Source organism: Scyliorhinus torazame, chromosome 28 (assembly GCF_047496885.1).
Source record: "Scyliorhinus torazame isolate Kashiwa2021f chromosome 28, sScyTor2.1, whole genome shotgun sequence".
Lineage (NCBI taxonomy): Eukaryota > Metazoa > Chordata > Chondrichthyes > Carcharhiniformes > Scyliorhinidae > Scyliorhinus > Scyliorhinus torazame.
This window is the reverse complement of record NC_092734.1, coordinates 26,871,530-26,887,813: the sequence shown is the minus strand read 5'-3', so window position 1 is coordinate 26,887,813 and position 16,284 is coordinate 26,871,530. Positions and strand designations below refer to the sequence as shown.

The window sequence follows — 16,284 nt, the reverse complement described above, 5'->3', positions numbered from 1 at the left end:
ACCAGCATCGCTCTAAATCTGACCTCCGAACCATCCCGGATTTTAATTGCTCCATTGTTGGTGGCCATTCCTTCAGCTACCGAGGTCCCAAACTCTGGAATTGCCTCCGTACATCTCTTTGCCCTTCTACCTTCCTTTCCTCCTACAGCCACTCCTTAAAAACCGACCTGTTTGACCAAGTTCTGGTCACCTGGCCTACTATCTCCTCATGCGACTTGGTGTCACAACTCATGCGAAGCACCTTGGATGTTTTATCCTGTTAAATGTGCGCTAGAAGTTGTTGTAGATCAGCGAACAAGACTTGGTTAGCACACCGGGACCAGAAGACCCCACTGTCATGAAATAGACCATGGGAGCGCGTGGAAAATCCCGTCTGATATGTCAGATGACAGCCCAAAAGATGTGCAGGTTAGGTGGATTGGCCATGGTAAATTGCCCTTTAGTGTCAAAAAGGTTAGGTGGGGTTACGGGGATAGGGTGGAGGCGTGGACTTAGGTAGGGTGCTCTTTCCAAGGGCTAGTACAGACTCAATGGACCAAATGGCCTCCTTCTACACTGTAGGAATTGTGTGATTCTATTCTATGATTCTATGAGCTTGCAAATATAGGCGTATGTGTGTATATACAATATATCATGGAATTTCATAGAATGTACAGTGCAGAAGGAGGCCATTCGGCCCATCGAGTCTGCACTGGCTCTTGGAAAGAGCACCCTACCCAAGGTTAACACCTCCACCCTATCCCCATAACCCAGTTTATCATGGCTAATCCACCTAACTCGCACATCTTTGGACTGTGGGAGGAAACCGGAGCACCCGGAGGAAACCAACGCACACACGGGGAGGATGTGCAGACTCCGCACAGGTGTCTCCAAGCATCGCACAAACAGCATGATGAGGGATGGTTTAGCACAGTGGGCTAAACAGCTGGCTTGTACCAGCCTCCCCAAACAGGCGCCGGAATGTGGCGACAAGGGGCTTTTCACAGTAACTTCTTTTGAAGCCGACTTGTGACAATAAGCGATTTTCATTTCATAAATAGCCTTAAATCTGTTTTTTCTGATGATATTTATTGAAGGATAAATGTTGAATAGAACAGAGGGAGACCTCTCCCGCCATTCTTTGATTAATTTATTACAATTGTTGTACATCCAGCTCAGAAGCAAAGCAAACCCAAAAGGCCGCACCTCGATGTGTCTAACTTCTTCCACCTTGTTGATATTAAGTGGCCAATCAGGCTATGGGAGTTAGGCTTAAATATTTGTTCGCAACTTAGGAAGAATAAAAGTAATCGCTTGGAATCTGGGAAGGTGTCTTCAAGATTGTGACAAAGCTCTTTTTCATAAAGGTCCACCCGTTACTATAAATGTCTTGCTGCTAAACCGACACGTCAACGGCAAAGCTTCACCATTGATTATGATGTTAGTGTATGAGTGACAACACCTTCCTCTGCTGCTAGTTTAAGGGAGACATCTACCTTCCCAATTGAAATGGGTCAGCAGCTCCATCATAGTGGACGGAGGAACGTCATAGTCAATTCCTCAGCTAATGTTGCAGTCATTTCGCTGTTTCATTATTGCATTACCACTTAAGAAGATGAGAAAGAGGAGCCGGTCAGGCCATTTGCTCCCTCGGGCCTGCTCCATCGTTCGACAAAATAACTCCCGCTTCCCTGCCTGTCCCGCGCTGACTCCAATATGTTCTAATCCGCTCATTTCTAAACACACAACCCTCCTTATTTCTGAATAAGAAGCAACTTTTTAAAAAATCATTTACCGGATGCGGGCGTCGCTGGTTAGGCCAGCACCTATTGCCCATCCGTAGTTGCCCTTCAGAAGTTGGAGGTGAGCTGCCATCTTGAACCTCTGCAGTCCATGTGGTGTAGGTACACCCACTGTGCTGTTAGGGATAGACAGTGAAGGGCGGCGATATATTTCCAGGTCAGGATGGTGGTTGGCTTGGAGGGGAAGCTCCAGGTGCTGGTGTGCCCCATGTGTCTGCTGCCTTTGTCCTTCTAGATGGTCGTGGTCAAGGGTTTGGAAGGTGCTGCCTAAGGTCCTGCAATGCATCTTGTAGATGGTACACACGGCTGCTACTGTGCGTCGGTGGCGGAGGGAGTGAATGTTTGTGGATGGGTTGCCAACCAAGCGGGGCTGCTTTGTCCTGGATAGTGTCGATCGAGCTTCTTGAGTGTTGTTGGAGTTGCACTCATCCGGGCAAGTGGGGAGTGTTCCATCACACTCCCGACTTGTGTCAGAAGCTAAACTGAGGTGTCAGCTGTGGTTCAGTTGGTAGCACTCTGACCTTGACTCAGCAGCTTGTGAGGTCAAGTTCCACTCCAGAAACATGAGCACAGAATCTTACCTGACAGCCCACTGCAGGGAGTGTTGCGATGTCAAAGAGGTCACCTTTCCAATGAGACCTGAAACCACTGGCTCTCTCAGGTGGATGGAAACGATCCTATGGCACTATTCGAAGAAGAACCATAGCGTTATTACTAGTATCCTGACCAACATTTATCCCTCGACCTACCTCAATAAAGCAGACTACCCAGTCAGCGCTCTTTGTGAGAGCTAGCTGTGTGCAAAATGGCTGCCTCGTGTCCTACATTACCACAATGGCCACACTTCAGATGCGCTTTGAGACCTCCTGAGGTCATGTGAAGCACTCTATAAATTGCAAGTTCTTTTGTTTCTTTATTGTACGTTAAACCTCGTGCACATGCAGCAGCAGTAGAATTTTGGGACGAGGCCAGAGGCCTTCATTGGGCTTTGCTGCGCGAGTGTGGCCTGATTCCTGCCCGATCCTCTTTGTGGCATTGCGTGCCAACCACCTGGAGCCTCGTGCAATCCAGCACAGCAAATACTGCGGGGTTTTTTTATGTTAAAAGGGAGGAAGCGTGCGTTTTAAAGGAGCGATTAAGCGGCCCAGCTGTGCACAGTGCAGACACCATCTGCTGAGGCTTTTCACTTGTGTCCCCAGATGCAGCAATGCATTCTCAACCAAACATTGAAAGACTGGGCGAAGATCGAACAGCAGCTGCTTCAAGAGAGAGGATTATGGGGTCCTTCATCAGGGTCCCAGCAGGACGCATGGATACTGGATATGGCTGAGGGCCCCTGTCGCATGAGGAAGAAGATGAGGCGAAATACTATTTGCATCAATTATGCTGATAATGCATGTCGAGGAAACGAGGCCAAAAGTGAAGTAAGATGATATCTTTTGGATAATGCATAGAACATCGAAGCAGAAAGCACAGGCATTGTCTGGTCCAGTGAAGTGACACTGTGTATTAACTAAGGCAGAAATGTAATTCCATCTCATCGCAATATTAACTTGTGTCGTAAACAATGCCTGTTTTTTGAATGCTCAAGTAGAAGATGTAAAATGGTAAAATTGACAGTAGTTTTCAGGACGCAGACTACTTGCTGTAGGCATTGAACAAAACAGTAAATGTACGTTTGCACCCCACCGCTAAATAAGGCCCTCCCCCTGCTGGATACTCTTCTGCTGGTGGTGAGGACACAAATCTGTAAATTAAGTAATGTTCAAAGTCTATTTTAGTGACTGGAAATATTAATTACTTTAATATAAAGAAAGAAGGCTCTCTGTCTCAAACAGTCCCTGGTTGTTGATACTGAAAGCACTGTCAATGATTATTAATCGAGATTGATAAAGGGAAAAGGTCATTCTTTTAAGCGGCGAAGACAGGGGAGTAGAAATAGTTTATTACTGTGCCTATTTTATCGCAATAAAATCAGACCTAATTTCAGGGTGTCCTGCACCTCAATTAGACTCGAAAAATATCCAAGCTAAGGTCTGGTTGCACCTCCAACAGCACTCTAAAATATTCGGTAGGCAACCAATGTGTGTAAATGAAGGATTTGACTCCTGTTTTGGGCCCTGTGACAGGATTTATTCTGGGATGGGGGAGCAACAGGTAGCCTGCTCTGTTTAGGGCACAGCAGAGGCTGCTGTGGCCACAGCATCAGCTCTCCTCTCTTCTCTTCCCCATACTCTAACTTTACAAACAATACCTGTAGCGATGGGGAGCTGCCACAATGCTCACAGTATCGTCATTTCCCCAGTCAAGTTCAATGTAGGATTGGAGTTGCTAAATGCATGTGATTAAATGTATTCCCTGAGGTTTTTACACATGATTTGCCCCAATGCCCCAGCGATTGGTTGGGCAACACCTTCTTACGCCATTTGGGCCAGTGTAGCTCAGTTGGCTGGTTTGTGACGCGGAGCGAGACTAACAGCGCAGGTTCAGTTCCTGTGCTGGCTGAGGTTGTTCATGAAGGCCCCGCTTGTCCCTCGCCTGAGGTGTGGTGACCCTCAGGTTAAATCACCACCAGTCAGCTCGCCCCCTCAAAGGGGAAAGCAGCCCATGGTCATCTGGGACTGTGGCGACTTTACTATTTATGCCGTTTAGGAAGGTTCCTCAGGGTAGTGTCCTAGGTCTAACCATCTTCAGCTGTTTCATCAATGAACTTTCTTCTATTGTAAGGTCAGCTGTGGGGACCAAGAGTCATCCAGACTTGAAACGTTAGCCCTGTTCTCTTTCCACAGATGCTGTCAGACCTGCTGAGATTTTGCACCACTTTCTGTTTCAGATCCAGCATCCGTAGTAATTTGCTTCTACATCAGCAATGGGGATGTTCACTGATGACTGCACAATGTCCAGTGTCATTCGCGTCTCCTCAGATACAGAAGCAGTCCATGTCCAAATGCAGCAAGACTTGGAGAGTATCCAGCTTTGAGCTGACAAGTGGCATGTTACGTTCACGTCACACAAGCGCCAGGCAATGACCATCTCCAACTAGAGAGAATCTAAGCATTGTCCTTTGACATTCAATAGCATTACCGTGGAATCCCCCACTATCAACATCCTTAGGGTTACCATTGACCAGAAACTTATCTAGTCATATAAATACTGCAGCTACAAGAGCAGATCAGAGGCTAGGAATCCGACACTGAGTAACTCACCTCCTGACTCCCTAAAGCCTGTCCACCATCTACAAGGCACATGTCAGGAGTGTGACGAAATACTGTCCACTTGCCTGGATGAGTGCAACTCCAATAACACCTAAGAAGCTCAACACCATTCAGGACAAAATCAGCCCATTTGATTGTCATCCCTTCCACAAAAATTCAATCCCTCCACAACTGACACACAGTGGCAGCCGTGTGTACCATCTACAAGATGCACTGCAGGAACTCACCAAGGCTCCTTAGGCAGCACCTTCCAAACCCACGACCTCTACCGTCTAGAAGGGCATGGGCAGCAGATACTTGGGAATGCCACTGCCCAGAAGTTCCCCTCCAAGGCACTCACCATCCTGACTTGGAAATATGTCGGCCGTTCCTTCTCTGTCGCCGGGTCAAAATCCAGGAACCCCCTCCCTAACAGCACTGTGGCTGTACCTACACCACACGGGCTGCAGCAGTTCAAGGCAGCTCACCAACACCACTTCAAGGAAAGTTAGGGATGGGCAGCGACGTCCACATCCCATGTTTGACTGTCAGCCAAACAGCCTTTCTGTCACCAATGTCAACATTTTTTTGTTTGTTCAAGAGGGTTGTTCAAAGACAATGACAAAAAAATAATCTTTTAATGTCCTGATGATTTTTCTCCAGGGTCGTACACAGCAGGGTCCTGGAGATTGATCATTGATTCCTGGAGACTCTGGGCCAATCCTGGAGGGTTGGCAACCCTGTAATGGGTGTAGAGCACAAAAATTAACCAATTGGGACTGACCATTTCAGCTTGTAGTGCATAACCTACAAATCACTACCACACAAGGGTAAATTGTTGGTTGCCATGTGGAATGCATGAAATCTGCCTCCTGGAAGCAACTTTTCAAAAATAGTTGGATAAAGCCTGGAGGGTGAATCATGGGGAGAGAGAGCGGGAGAGCGGGGCTCATCATACAGCACTTCCAAAGGAGCTAGCAGAGGCACAATGGGCCGAACGGCCGCCACATGCGCTGGATGATTCCACGACTGGTAAACGGCGATGGGCTGGGAGTCCTTACTTTCTCAAAGGTGTGTCACATGAGGGAGGAGGGCGAATGTCTCTCCCCTTTAATCTCAGCCCCCACCAGAGTTACAGAATATTCCGGGGGCAGGTCTTCGGGAGTGGGGTGGGGGTTCTATTTTTAATTTTTTGTATCGGGGAGCCCGTCTTTTAAAACCGAAGCATTTACTTTCGTTCCAGGTCACTAAGAACCTGGCACTCAATTTTGGATACGAGGAGTCTTACATGAAGCTGTGTTCCACGGAGGAACATTTGGGAACCACCGACAAGCGATTATACCCAGGTAAAAACTCTGGGGGTATTCAGCATTCCCGTTCTGAGTCCAATTCATTGTTGCTTCATTTTTGCACATTACATTGAAGGTGCTGCGGGAAGTGCAAGTTATTGGTTCTGTATGTGAGTTAAATTTGTCGTCCTCCTTTCTGCATTTACCAGGAAGTGTGCAAACAGGATTGCCGTTGAACGCGGCGGAGGAAGACATTGACGAACGAGGGATAGACTGTAATCAGCTGACGTTCTTCCCGGCTCTCATTGAAAGTATCCAGTCTGAAGAATTCTTTGAGGATTGTGTGGAGAGACAAGCCATTCTTCAAGTTTTGGATGCGAAAGAGAAGGCAAGAACCTATCTTTCGGTGTTCTACGAACTGACGGATCAAGGTGTTAGGCAGTCAAACCAGTTGAGTCAATGCAGGAATAGTTGATTTAAGCTCGTTTTAGTTTCCTTCACATTTATGGAAGTAAGGTTGAGGTTAACTTCGGCGAGCGCCTGGGGGCAAAGACATACAGGTCACATGACTGAGGGCCATTTCAAAAGCACCTTTCCGATGTCCATGTCAAGGACTATGGTATCGTGGAAATGGTCCCAAAGCGCTTCACAAAGATCATTGGCCAGAAATTTAGGCTCCTCCCCCAGATGAGTTCCAGGGTGGGGTGGGAGAGTCGGGGGAGGGGGGGGGGGAGTAAAATTGCATGGAGTGGATTACCTCTGGGATCGCACCAACCTCCACCCAAATGCAATTTCACGATATGGCGGACATGACCTTGGATGGGAAGCTGTATAACGGCCACTTTAAGGGTCTTTTCCCACCCCAGCCTCTTGCTCCAAGAGTATCTTTTAAAGGATGGCCTTAAAGAGAAGGATGCTCCTATTGAAAGAAAGAATGGCAACGTTGAAAGTTTACTTTGGTAAAGACATGTGAACCACTGTGGGTGGAGTTGGGGGGCGGGGGCGGGGGAGGGCAGGTACGGGAAGGGAGGGTACCGAACAGATGGTAGGGGACTGGGATCCAGCGTAGGTCAGCAAGGCTGCACAGGATGGAACTCTTTTGTCCAGAAAGGTGGAGGCTGAGGATTGATCTTTAAGATTTTGTAAAGGTTTGATGGAATAGATCGATGCTCCCACTTGTGGGGGAATCCTAAACTAGAGAACAGGATTATTCCAGTCGGGAATTCAAGAGAAACGTCTTTACCCACAGGGTGGTTACCGTGTTGAATGTGCTACTACAAAAGTGGAGGCAATGGCATAGATGCATTTAAGCACATGAGGGGAAGCGGAATATGTTGATGGGGTGCGATAAGGTTTATGTGGAGCAATACAGTGACATAGACCTGTTGGGCTGAACGGATTTCGGTGCTGTACCCTTGATCTGACTCGATGTACAAAAAGTTTGGATGAACTGTGGTTTGCAGAGTGTGAAGGAAGGAAGAAAGGAGAACCCTTTAACTCTCACTCCCGGGCTCTGTAACCCTCGCTCACTCTGTAAGTCTCAGTTCCCCATTCTGTAACCCTCACTCCCATCTGCTGGCACTGACTCCAACTAGAGTCAGTAGCGACAGGACCGAAGGCGGAGAATTCTCGCAGAAGAAATTAAAATCAGATCGGGACTGAAGAGATGACGGGGAAAGCGATGAAAATAAATGGCAAGTGTAGCTCTGGTAGAGGAATTCTGCAACTGCTGCTCCCATGCTTCATTCGACAAAACACCCACTTCGAGAAGCTGCATTATCTGATTTATATTAATTGCCCTTTGCTACAAGCATCTTATGCACAACATATGGTTGCTGTTTGTAAGTCAGGGGGGATTTGCTCTGTCTGTCATGGTTGGGCTGTGAAGAAACAGGTGCGAGTAGGTAAAACAAGTGAACTGGATAATATAATTAACAGCAGTCATTTACACTGCACTCGTCTTTTGAATCTGTTTATCTTTTTAAGAAATTTGTTACACCATAGATTCCCAAGTAAGTACCATTATAATATTCCAGTATTTCCTATATTCAGACATATAAATGAGTTTATAAATATGTAGTTATATATCTATAGCTGTGGGGAACAATGGAGGCATAATAATTCTTAGGTAAAGAGTGCTTGGAGTATTGAAGACCAATGTTCTTTTTAAGTAGTGCTGTCGCCCTCCTGTTTAGAAATCTGTGACGTTATCTAGCGATGCCCAAAAACATACCTAGAGTCATAGAGCTTTACAGCATGGAAAGAGCCCCTTCAGCCCATCGCTTCCGTGGCGACCATCAATCACTTTCAAAGAACAAAGAACAATACAGCACAGGAACAGGCCTCCGGCCCTCCAAGCCTAGACCGGTCATGATACCAACCTTTGCCAAAACCCTCAGGACTTCCTTGTGTCATATCCCTCTATACCCATCCTATCCGTGCGTTTGTCAAGATGCCTTTTGAACGCCGTTAATGTATCTACTTCCACAACCTCCCTTGGCAACGTGTTCCAGGCACTCACCACCCTCTGCATAAAACCCCTGCCTCGCACATCTTCTCTAAACTTTGCCCCACAGACAACTTTGCCCCATGCACAGCTGCAGTATAAGCAAGAGGACGCCATTCGGCCCTTTGAGCCTGCTTCGCCATTCGTTATGATCATGGTGGCACGGTGGCACAGTTGTTAGCAGTGCTGCCTCACGGCGCCAGGGACCCGGGTTCGATTCCGATGTCGGGTGACTGTCTATATGGAGTTTGCACGTTCCTCTGTGGGTTACTTCCCAGAGTCGCTGCCTGACTCCAATGTTCCTATAGGTTATAGGCCTTACATTCCAGTGTTCCTATAGGCCTTGCCTGTTTCCACGATTCCTAAAGGACTGGGCTTGCCTATATTGTTCCTAAATGATAGGCCTTACCTGATTCCAGTGTTCCTAATGGTTAGATTTTGCCTGAGTCCAGTGTTCCTGAAGCTGGGCCTTGCCTGATTCCAATGTTCCTGAAGGCAGCTGTGCTGATTCCACTGTTGCTAAAGGTCAGGCCTTGCCTGATTCCAGTGTACCTGTAGCTGGGGCCTTGCTCCAATGTTCCTGAAGCCTGGGCCTTGTCTGATTCCAGTGTTCCTGAAGCCTGGGCCTTGCCTGATTCCAGTGAACCTGAAGCCTGGACCTTGCCTGATTCCAGTGAACCTGAAGCCTGGGCCTTGCCTGATTCCAGTGAACCTGAAGCCTGGGCCTTGCCTGATTCCAGTGAACCTGAAGCCTGGACCTTGCCTGATTCCAGTGTTCCTGAAGCCTGGGTCTTGCCTTATTCCAGTGTTCCTGAAGCCTGGGCCTTGCCTGATTCCAGTGTTCCTGCAGCCTGGGCCTTGCCTGATTCCAATGTTCCTGAAGCCTGGGTCTTGCCTGATTCCAGTGTTCCGAAAGAAGAAGAAGAAGAAAATCGCTTATTGTCACAAGTAGGCTTCCAGTGAAGTTACTGTGAAAAGCCCCTAGTCGCCACATTCCGGCGCCTGTTCGGGGAGGCTGGTACGGGAGTCTGGGCCTTGCCTGATTCCAGTGTTCCTGAAGCCTGTGCCTTGTCCGATTCCAGTGTTCCTGAAAACTAGGCCACGCTGATTCTAGTGCTGAAGCAGACTTGTCCCTGCCTGAGTTAAATCATTCAAACTGAGCGTGTTGCAAAAAAAAAAATAGTTGATAAAGAGATTTTCTCTTATGGTGCGGACAATTCAGTTGCCAGTACTGCATGGTGTTACTTTCATGTTTCGACTCATTGTAGTGACACATTCTTTCACAGATCAACGTGAAATACTCCATAATTGTTGGTGATGGCCACTTGCTGATGGAAGGTGTTCTGCTTTTTGGTGGAAATCACTTTTACGTCTGTGAGAATTTCACACTGTCTGCATCGGGAGATGTTTATTGTATTAATCACCATCCTTCAAGGTAATAACCGATAAGGTATAACTTAAGCATTTACGTCTCTTTACAGGCAGTTTGTGGCAGAGTTTAGGGTAGGTCCCATCAGTAGATCGGGTCCTGATTTTGTCTCGTGTTATCACTCGTGTTGCCTTGCTATGTGAGGGCACCATGTAGAAAACAGCGGCCCCAGATTGTGTGTTGAACAATCTTACCCGACTGTGGGGGAACAAGGGGTGGGATTCTCCGAGACCTGCGCCGGGCCGGAGAATCGCTGCAACCACGCCAGGCCGCCCCGACGCCGGCACGCGATTCTCCGAGGAGCAGAGAATCGGCGCCATTTGCACCGGCGCGTTTGGCGCAGAGCGGGTCGCGGGCCGCTGTCCACCGATTCTTGATGGGCCGAGTGGCCGTGCGGAAACGGCAGAGTCCCGCCGGCGCCGTCCACTCCTGCTCGCAGCCGGCGGGACATCTGCGCGCAGGGTTGGGTGGCGGCCTGTGGGGTGGGGGGCCTCCGATGGGGACTGGCCCGCAAACGGAGCCCACCGATCGGCGGGCCGGCCTCTCCAGCCCCGGCCCTATTTTGTTACGCGGCCGGCCCCGGAACCCCCGCGCCATGTTGCGTCGGGGCCGGCGCATTGAGGAAGTCCCCCGCGCATGCGCGGGTTGGCGCGGTGCCCAGTTGGTGCCAGGAAGGGAGGCTGGAGCGGTGTGAATTGCTCCAGCGCCGTGCTGGCCCCCGGTGGTGGCCAGAATCGATAGCACCCGCGCCCGCTTCGCGCCATCGTGAAACATGACGGTGTTCAAGATGGCGCGGACACTTTGCTTCCATTTAGGAGAATCCCGCCCTCTGCCTCAATTTCGGAGAATCCCGCCCAAGGTGACCAGAATTGGCCTCAGAATAACTTTGGGTATGGGGGAGAAAAATTTTCATGGGATTCCTGTGAGCTTTGCGTGAGGGCAGGGTCAGCCTAGGTTGCCCCCAGTGGCAGTGCAAGGGGGAATGGTTCAAAGTAATAGAGGTATACGGAGCCAGACGTTAAACTTTTCGAAGTGTTTGATAAAGATTTGAAACAGTGCAGGTTTACAGCTAAGGGGGCTCACACCCTTAACCGCGTCATGCAATGTTTCAACTCAGAATGGCTGGCTGTTCTGCCTTGTGGGTATTGTGAATTAATTGGAGAGTTAAGGGGCTGGATTCTCCCAAAATGAGATGTCCCCACGCCGGCGTAAAAACGGTGGAGTTTTACTCCCGAAATTCCTTGAAAAAAGTTAGACAAATTCAGAGCCCTGCAGGGGGCGAGCAGGGACCCGGAGTAAATCTCGCAGCTTTTGCTGCAGATACGGGCCCCCGCACTTCCGGGTCAGAGGCCGCGCATGCGCATGGCGGCGACCTCCAACGGCCGTGCCGTGCTCCATGGCGGACTTGGACCGCGGAGCCAGACAAAAAAAATAAACCCCCCTGATCGGCCACGCACCCGAGCCTCAAACCCCGCACATTTAATCAACGGCTGCCTATAAGGTCTCCGATTCGCCCGCCCCTGCCCAGGGCGGCCGCGGACTCAGTCCGCAGCCGCCATGCGAGCATCCCGGCCGGCAATAGCAGGTTAGTTCCGCGCCATCGGGAACTCGGCCGGCCGGGAGCAGAGGTTTGATGAGCGGGCCTCTGGCAATGGGCCCCCGATGGCGCGGCGTACTCCACGATGACGCCGATTTGCGGCACCCGGAGAATCACCGGACTGGCGCCAGGCGTGAAACTGGATTCTCTGCCCCGGCGCTGGCCGCGATTACGCCGTCGGTCTGCGGAGTATCCAGCCAAAGGTTTGCATGCACTGGAGTTTAGAAAAGAAAGGCGAATTAATCCAAACCTTTAAGATCCTGAGGGGTCTTGACAGGTTGGATGTGGAGAAGATGTTTCCTCTTGTGGGAGAGTCTAGAACTGGGGGACACTGTTTAAAAATAAGGGGCCGCTCACTCAAGACAGCGAGGAGGAGACTTCAGACACACAGCAATGTGGCTGACTGGTATCTGCCCGCTGAAATGATGTGGCAAGGCACCCGGTTCAAGGATAATTAGGGATGGGCAACAAATGCTGGACTTGCCAGTGCCGCCCCACATCCCTAGACAAATTTTAAGAATAAAGCTCATTGTTGTAGAATTCCCAGTGTCTGACCTGTTGTTGTAGCCACAACTTGATTAATAAGGGGATCAGGGGTTATGGGGAGATGGCAGAAGAATGGAGATGAGAAACATATCAACCATTATTGAATGGCGGAGCAGACACGATGGGCTGAATGGCCTAATTCTGCTCCTTATGGTCATAGTATTTATATGGCTAGTCCAGTTAAGTTTAATAGCGTCTTTAATCAATTAATTTGGGCAAGTGATTGGGTAAAGTCTAAAATTCCTCCAGTGGTTGTGTACGGCATTTTATGCCCATGTATCCCCTCCCATCTCAAATGCCCACTTGAGCAGGGTCCCAGTAGGCACCTGGCAGCTATAGGAACCCCTATTGTGAGATATTGCCTTCGGGTGGGGGTGGGATCAAAGTGTTTTATTTCAAATTAAATATACAGGTGCTTGTTGGGTTTTGAGCAAGTTAATGTCCGCCTGTTTTTGCATTGCAGTATTAATGATTCCGACATTTACGACATGTGCAATAAGGAAAAAAGTGGGAAAACTCTGAAATGTTCCAGATATTCATATAATGATGTCAGAGAAATCCACCATCGTCGCTTCCTCCTCCAGGTAATGGAAATATTGAGATACATAGAACTTGCTGCCGGGAGAGATACATTTGCTGGTGTTTCTATGACCAGATTAATCCATGAGCTATACGGTACATTAACATGTTAAAAACAAGAGGATTTATTTTCTGTGGTCGCAAAAGTCAATATTGGCATCAGGTGGGTTTCCTAGATTTACACTCCGTTCTGTTCTGCTCCTTTGAAAACAAGAAGATAACGAGCAGAAAATCTAACCGTTTAAAAGACAACGGGGGACTAAACTGGACATGGCTGGAGACCCAGGACAGGAAGAACCACATTGAGCGCCTATTGAGGGGGTGAAATAAACAGGAGTGGGAGGATGCTTGTGTGGTCATTAATCCAATTGTCTAAATGGCCTAGTTCGATTGTATCTGCCTCTCCTGATAGCCGGTTCAACTCGTTTCAATCTATATCGGAGAGACCAAACGCAGACTGGGTGATTGCTTTGCTGAGCACCTAGGTCTGTGTGCATTCACGACCCTGACCTTCCTGTTGCTTGCCATTTTAACACAAGACCCTGCTCCCATGCCCACATGTCAGTCCTTGGCCTGCTGCAATGTTCCAGTGAAGCTCAGCGCAAACTGGAGGAACAACATCTCATCTTTCGGTTAGGAACGCTACAGCCTTCCGGTCTTAACATTGAATTCAACAACTTCAGTTGATTAGCTCTACCCCACCTTGACCCATTTGTTTTCATTTCATTTCATTTTAACTGCATTTTACCTTTTATTTCTTTCTTGTCTTTCTTTATATATATCGCCCCACTTTTTCCCCCTATCTTATCCCCCTCTCTTTACCCTTTCTCTCCTTTGCTTCTCCCTTCCCCCCTACATCTGTCACAGCTTACCCTCTGATCTTAGTTTCTCTGCTGTTTGGCCTTTCGCACCTTTTATTCTCTCTGGGGGCTGCCATTAGCACTCTGTTCCCTTGGTTTCTGTGGCTATGACTCATCTTTCATTCCCTCACCCTACAGTATAAATATCTCCCACTTTCTGTGCCTTGTAGCTTTGACAAAGGGTCAACTGGACTCGAAACGTTAGCTCTTTTCTCTCCTCACAGATGCTGCCAGACCTGTTGAGATTTTCCAGCAATTTTTCTTTTAGTTTCAATAGGATGTTCTTTTGCCGTGAACCTCCAGCAAACATGGAGTCCACTTCTTTTGCCTCCTTGTCCAAATCTAACTTCATCCCCCAATCTGCTGGGGGCCCAGTTCCGGAAAGATTTTGCAAGGTGCTGAGACACTGAAAAACCCGAACGATTCCTCCTGAGGCAGATTATAATACCGGACAACCCCACAGTCTGCACCTCCTGGTCCAATTTGATCCCCTTCCCCTGCCCTGAAGGTTTGCCCCCGGAGCTTGGTTCCCGAGGGAACAAGACAACTGGTGCCTCACCCAAGGAATCACCCTTCGACTCTGAGGCCAGGCTGCAAGACGTTGACTCCGGAAGGCTCCCACTTTTGTCAATTCGGACAATCTAGGTGCAAAGAACAGACATTCCCCAAACTGGCTTGACATTGTTACCAGAAGCCTTGATACCCTTTCGAAGAGGTTTGGTGCTCAGAATTGGTCACAAAGGCCAGGATTCTCCCTTCTGGGGACTAAGTCCCCACGCCGGCGGGAAAACCGGTGCCAACGACTCCGGCGTCAACAGCCCCCCCAAGGTGAGGAATTCTCACCTTTCTAGAGGGCTAGGTTGACGCTGGAGAGGTTGGCGCCCCTCCAGCCAGCGCCAGTTCGCGCATGCGCGGAATGGCCGGCATGTTCTTGCGTATGCGCGGAACGGCCGGCTTGATTCCATGCATGCGCAGACCGGCCGGCGTATTTTTGCGCATGCGCGGGGGTTCTCTTCGCCACGCCGGCCCCCGGGCAATATGGCGGAGCCCTACAGGGGCCTGCGCAGAAGGAAGAAGTGCCCCCACGGAACAAGTCCGCCCACAGATCGGTGGGCCTCGATCACGGGCCAGGCCACTGTGGCCCCCCCCCCCCCCCCCAGGGCCGGACGGATCACCCTGCATATTCCCCGAGGACCGCCCACGCATACTCACCTGCCCGGTCTCGCCGGTGCTTGAGTTGAGTGATTCACACCGGCGGGACTGGCCCAAAATGGACGGCCGCCCGGCCCATCGGGGCTCGGAGAATCGCCGGGGGGGGGGGGGGGGGAGGCGGGGGGAGGGGGGGGGGGGGGGCGCTGCCAAAGACCCCCGACCGGCGTGGCCAGAATCCCGCCCCCGCCCGAAAAACGACGCCGGAGAATATGGCAGCCGTCGGCAGGGCGGGATTCGTGCCTCCCCCGGGGATTCTCCGACCCCCCGCCCAATATTCCAGCTGAAGTCAAACGAGTGATTTATAAAGGTTCTGATATTTCTGATTATATTCCTATATTTTTTACCAGCGATAATACTATGCATTATGGGAATAATGGATGCAAAAGGCATTGATGTGCCCAATCAGCCATGATTGTATTGAAAAGCAGAGCAAAGTCGATGGGCTGAATGGCCTACTTCTGTTCCTATGTTGCTATGTTCCATTAAGCACCTCTTTGCTTTTGTATTACGTGCCGCTATTGATGAAGTCCTGAACATTCTTTTCAATCGGACTGTACAAACACGCTGCAGGGCCCATTGAAAGCCGCCCAAGGACCCCCCCCACAAAGTGTTAGAAATGCCTCAAGAGTGCCGATTTATCCTAAAGTAGAAGTGATATAGCTCAACAATTCTTTGTCATTTTAAACAAGAGAGATTTACTGAAGCAGTCAGAAAGGCTTCAAATTTGCCCAGAAGCAAAATGCAAAATATTCTTTTCACCGTTCTCATTTCTGCTCAGCCAGAAATTTTAAAAATAATTAGCCCCATGTTTGCTTTGTGGTTTCTACTTCAGGTTGTAGTCAAGCAGATAGGCATTAGTTTGCGAAGACTGCAGGGGGTTGATTCCCCTTCCAGAAGTGACCTTAATCTGTCTCCCTTCAGGAAAACAACGTGTCCCCTTCTCTCCAACTGGGAAAGACGGTCCCAATACAGCCTAGAGATTCCCTAGACTACGCTGGATTTCCAGTTGTCCTCCCATCCCCGGAGCGCACTGGAATTCCAGTTATTCTCACATTCCCAGATCGCACTGGAATTCGTTATTCTCACATTCCCAGATCGCACTGGAATTCCAGTTGTTATCACAATCCTGGATCTCACTGGAATTCCAGTTGTTATGACATTCCCGGGCACACTGAAATTCCAGTTGTTATCACATTCCCGGATCGTACTGGAATTCCAGTTGTTATCACATTCCCGGATCGCATTGGAATTCCAGTTGTTATCACATTCCCGGATTGTAATGGAATTCCAG

At 49.3% G+C, this 16,284-nt stretch overlaps 1 protein-coding gene across 1 annotated transcript in view; it reads left to right on the top strand.

Annotated features, from left to right (window-relative positions):
• wdfy4 (WDFY family member 4) overlaps nucleotides 1-16,284 on the top strand; it is a 307,274-nt gene that overhangs the window by 157,890 nt on the left and 133,100 nt on the right. The window contains exons 41-45 of the mRNA XM_072491727.1: nucleotides 2,981-3,205; nucleotides 6,219-6,321; nucleotides 6,474-6,652; nucleotides 10,057-10,205; nucleotides 12,806-12,926. Coding sequence (XP_072347828.1) covers nucleotides 2,981-3,205; nucleotides 6,219-6,321; nucleotides 6,474-6,652; nucleotides 10,057-10,205; nucleotides 12,806-12,926 — 777 coding nt within the window. The remainder of the gene's footprint in view (nucleotides 1-2,980; nucleotides 3,206-6,218; nucleotides 6,322-6,473; nucleotides 6,653-10,056; nucleotides 10,206-12,805; nucleotides 12,927-16,284) is intronic.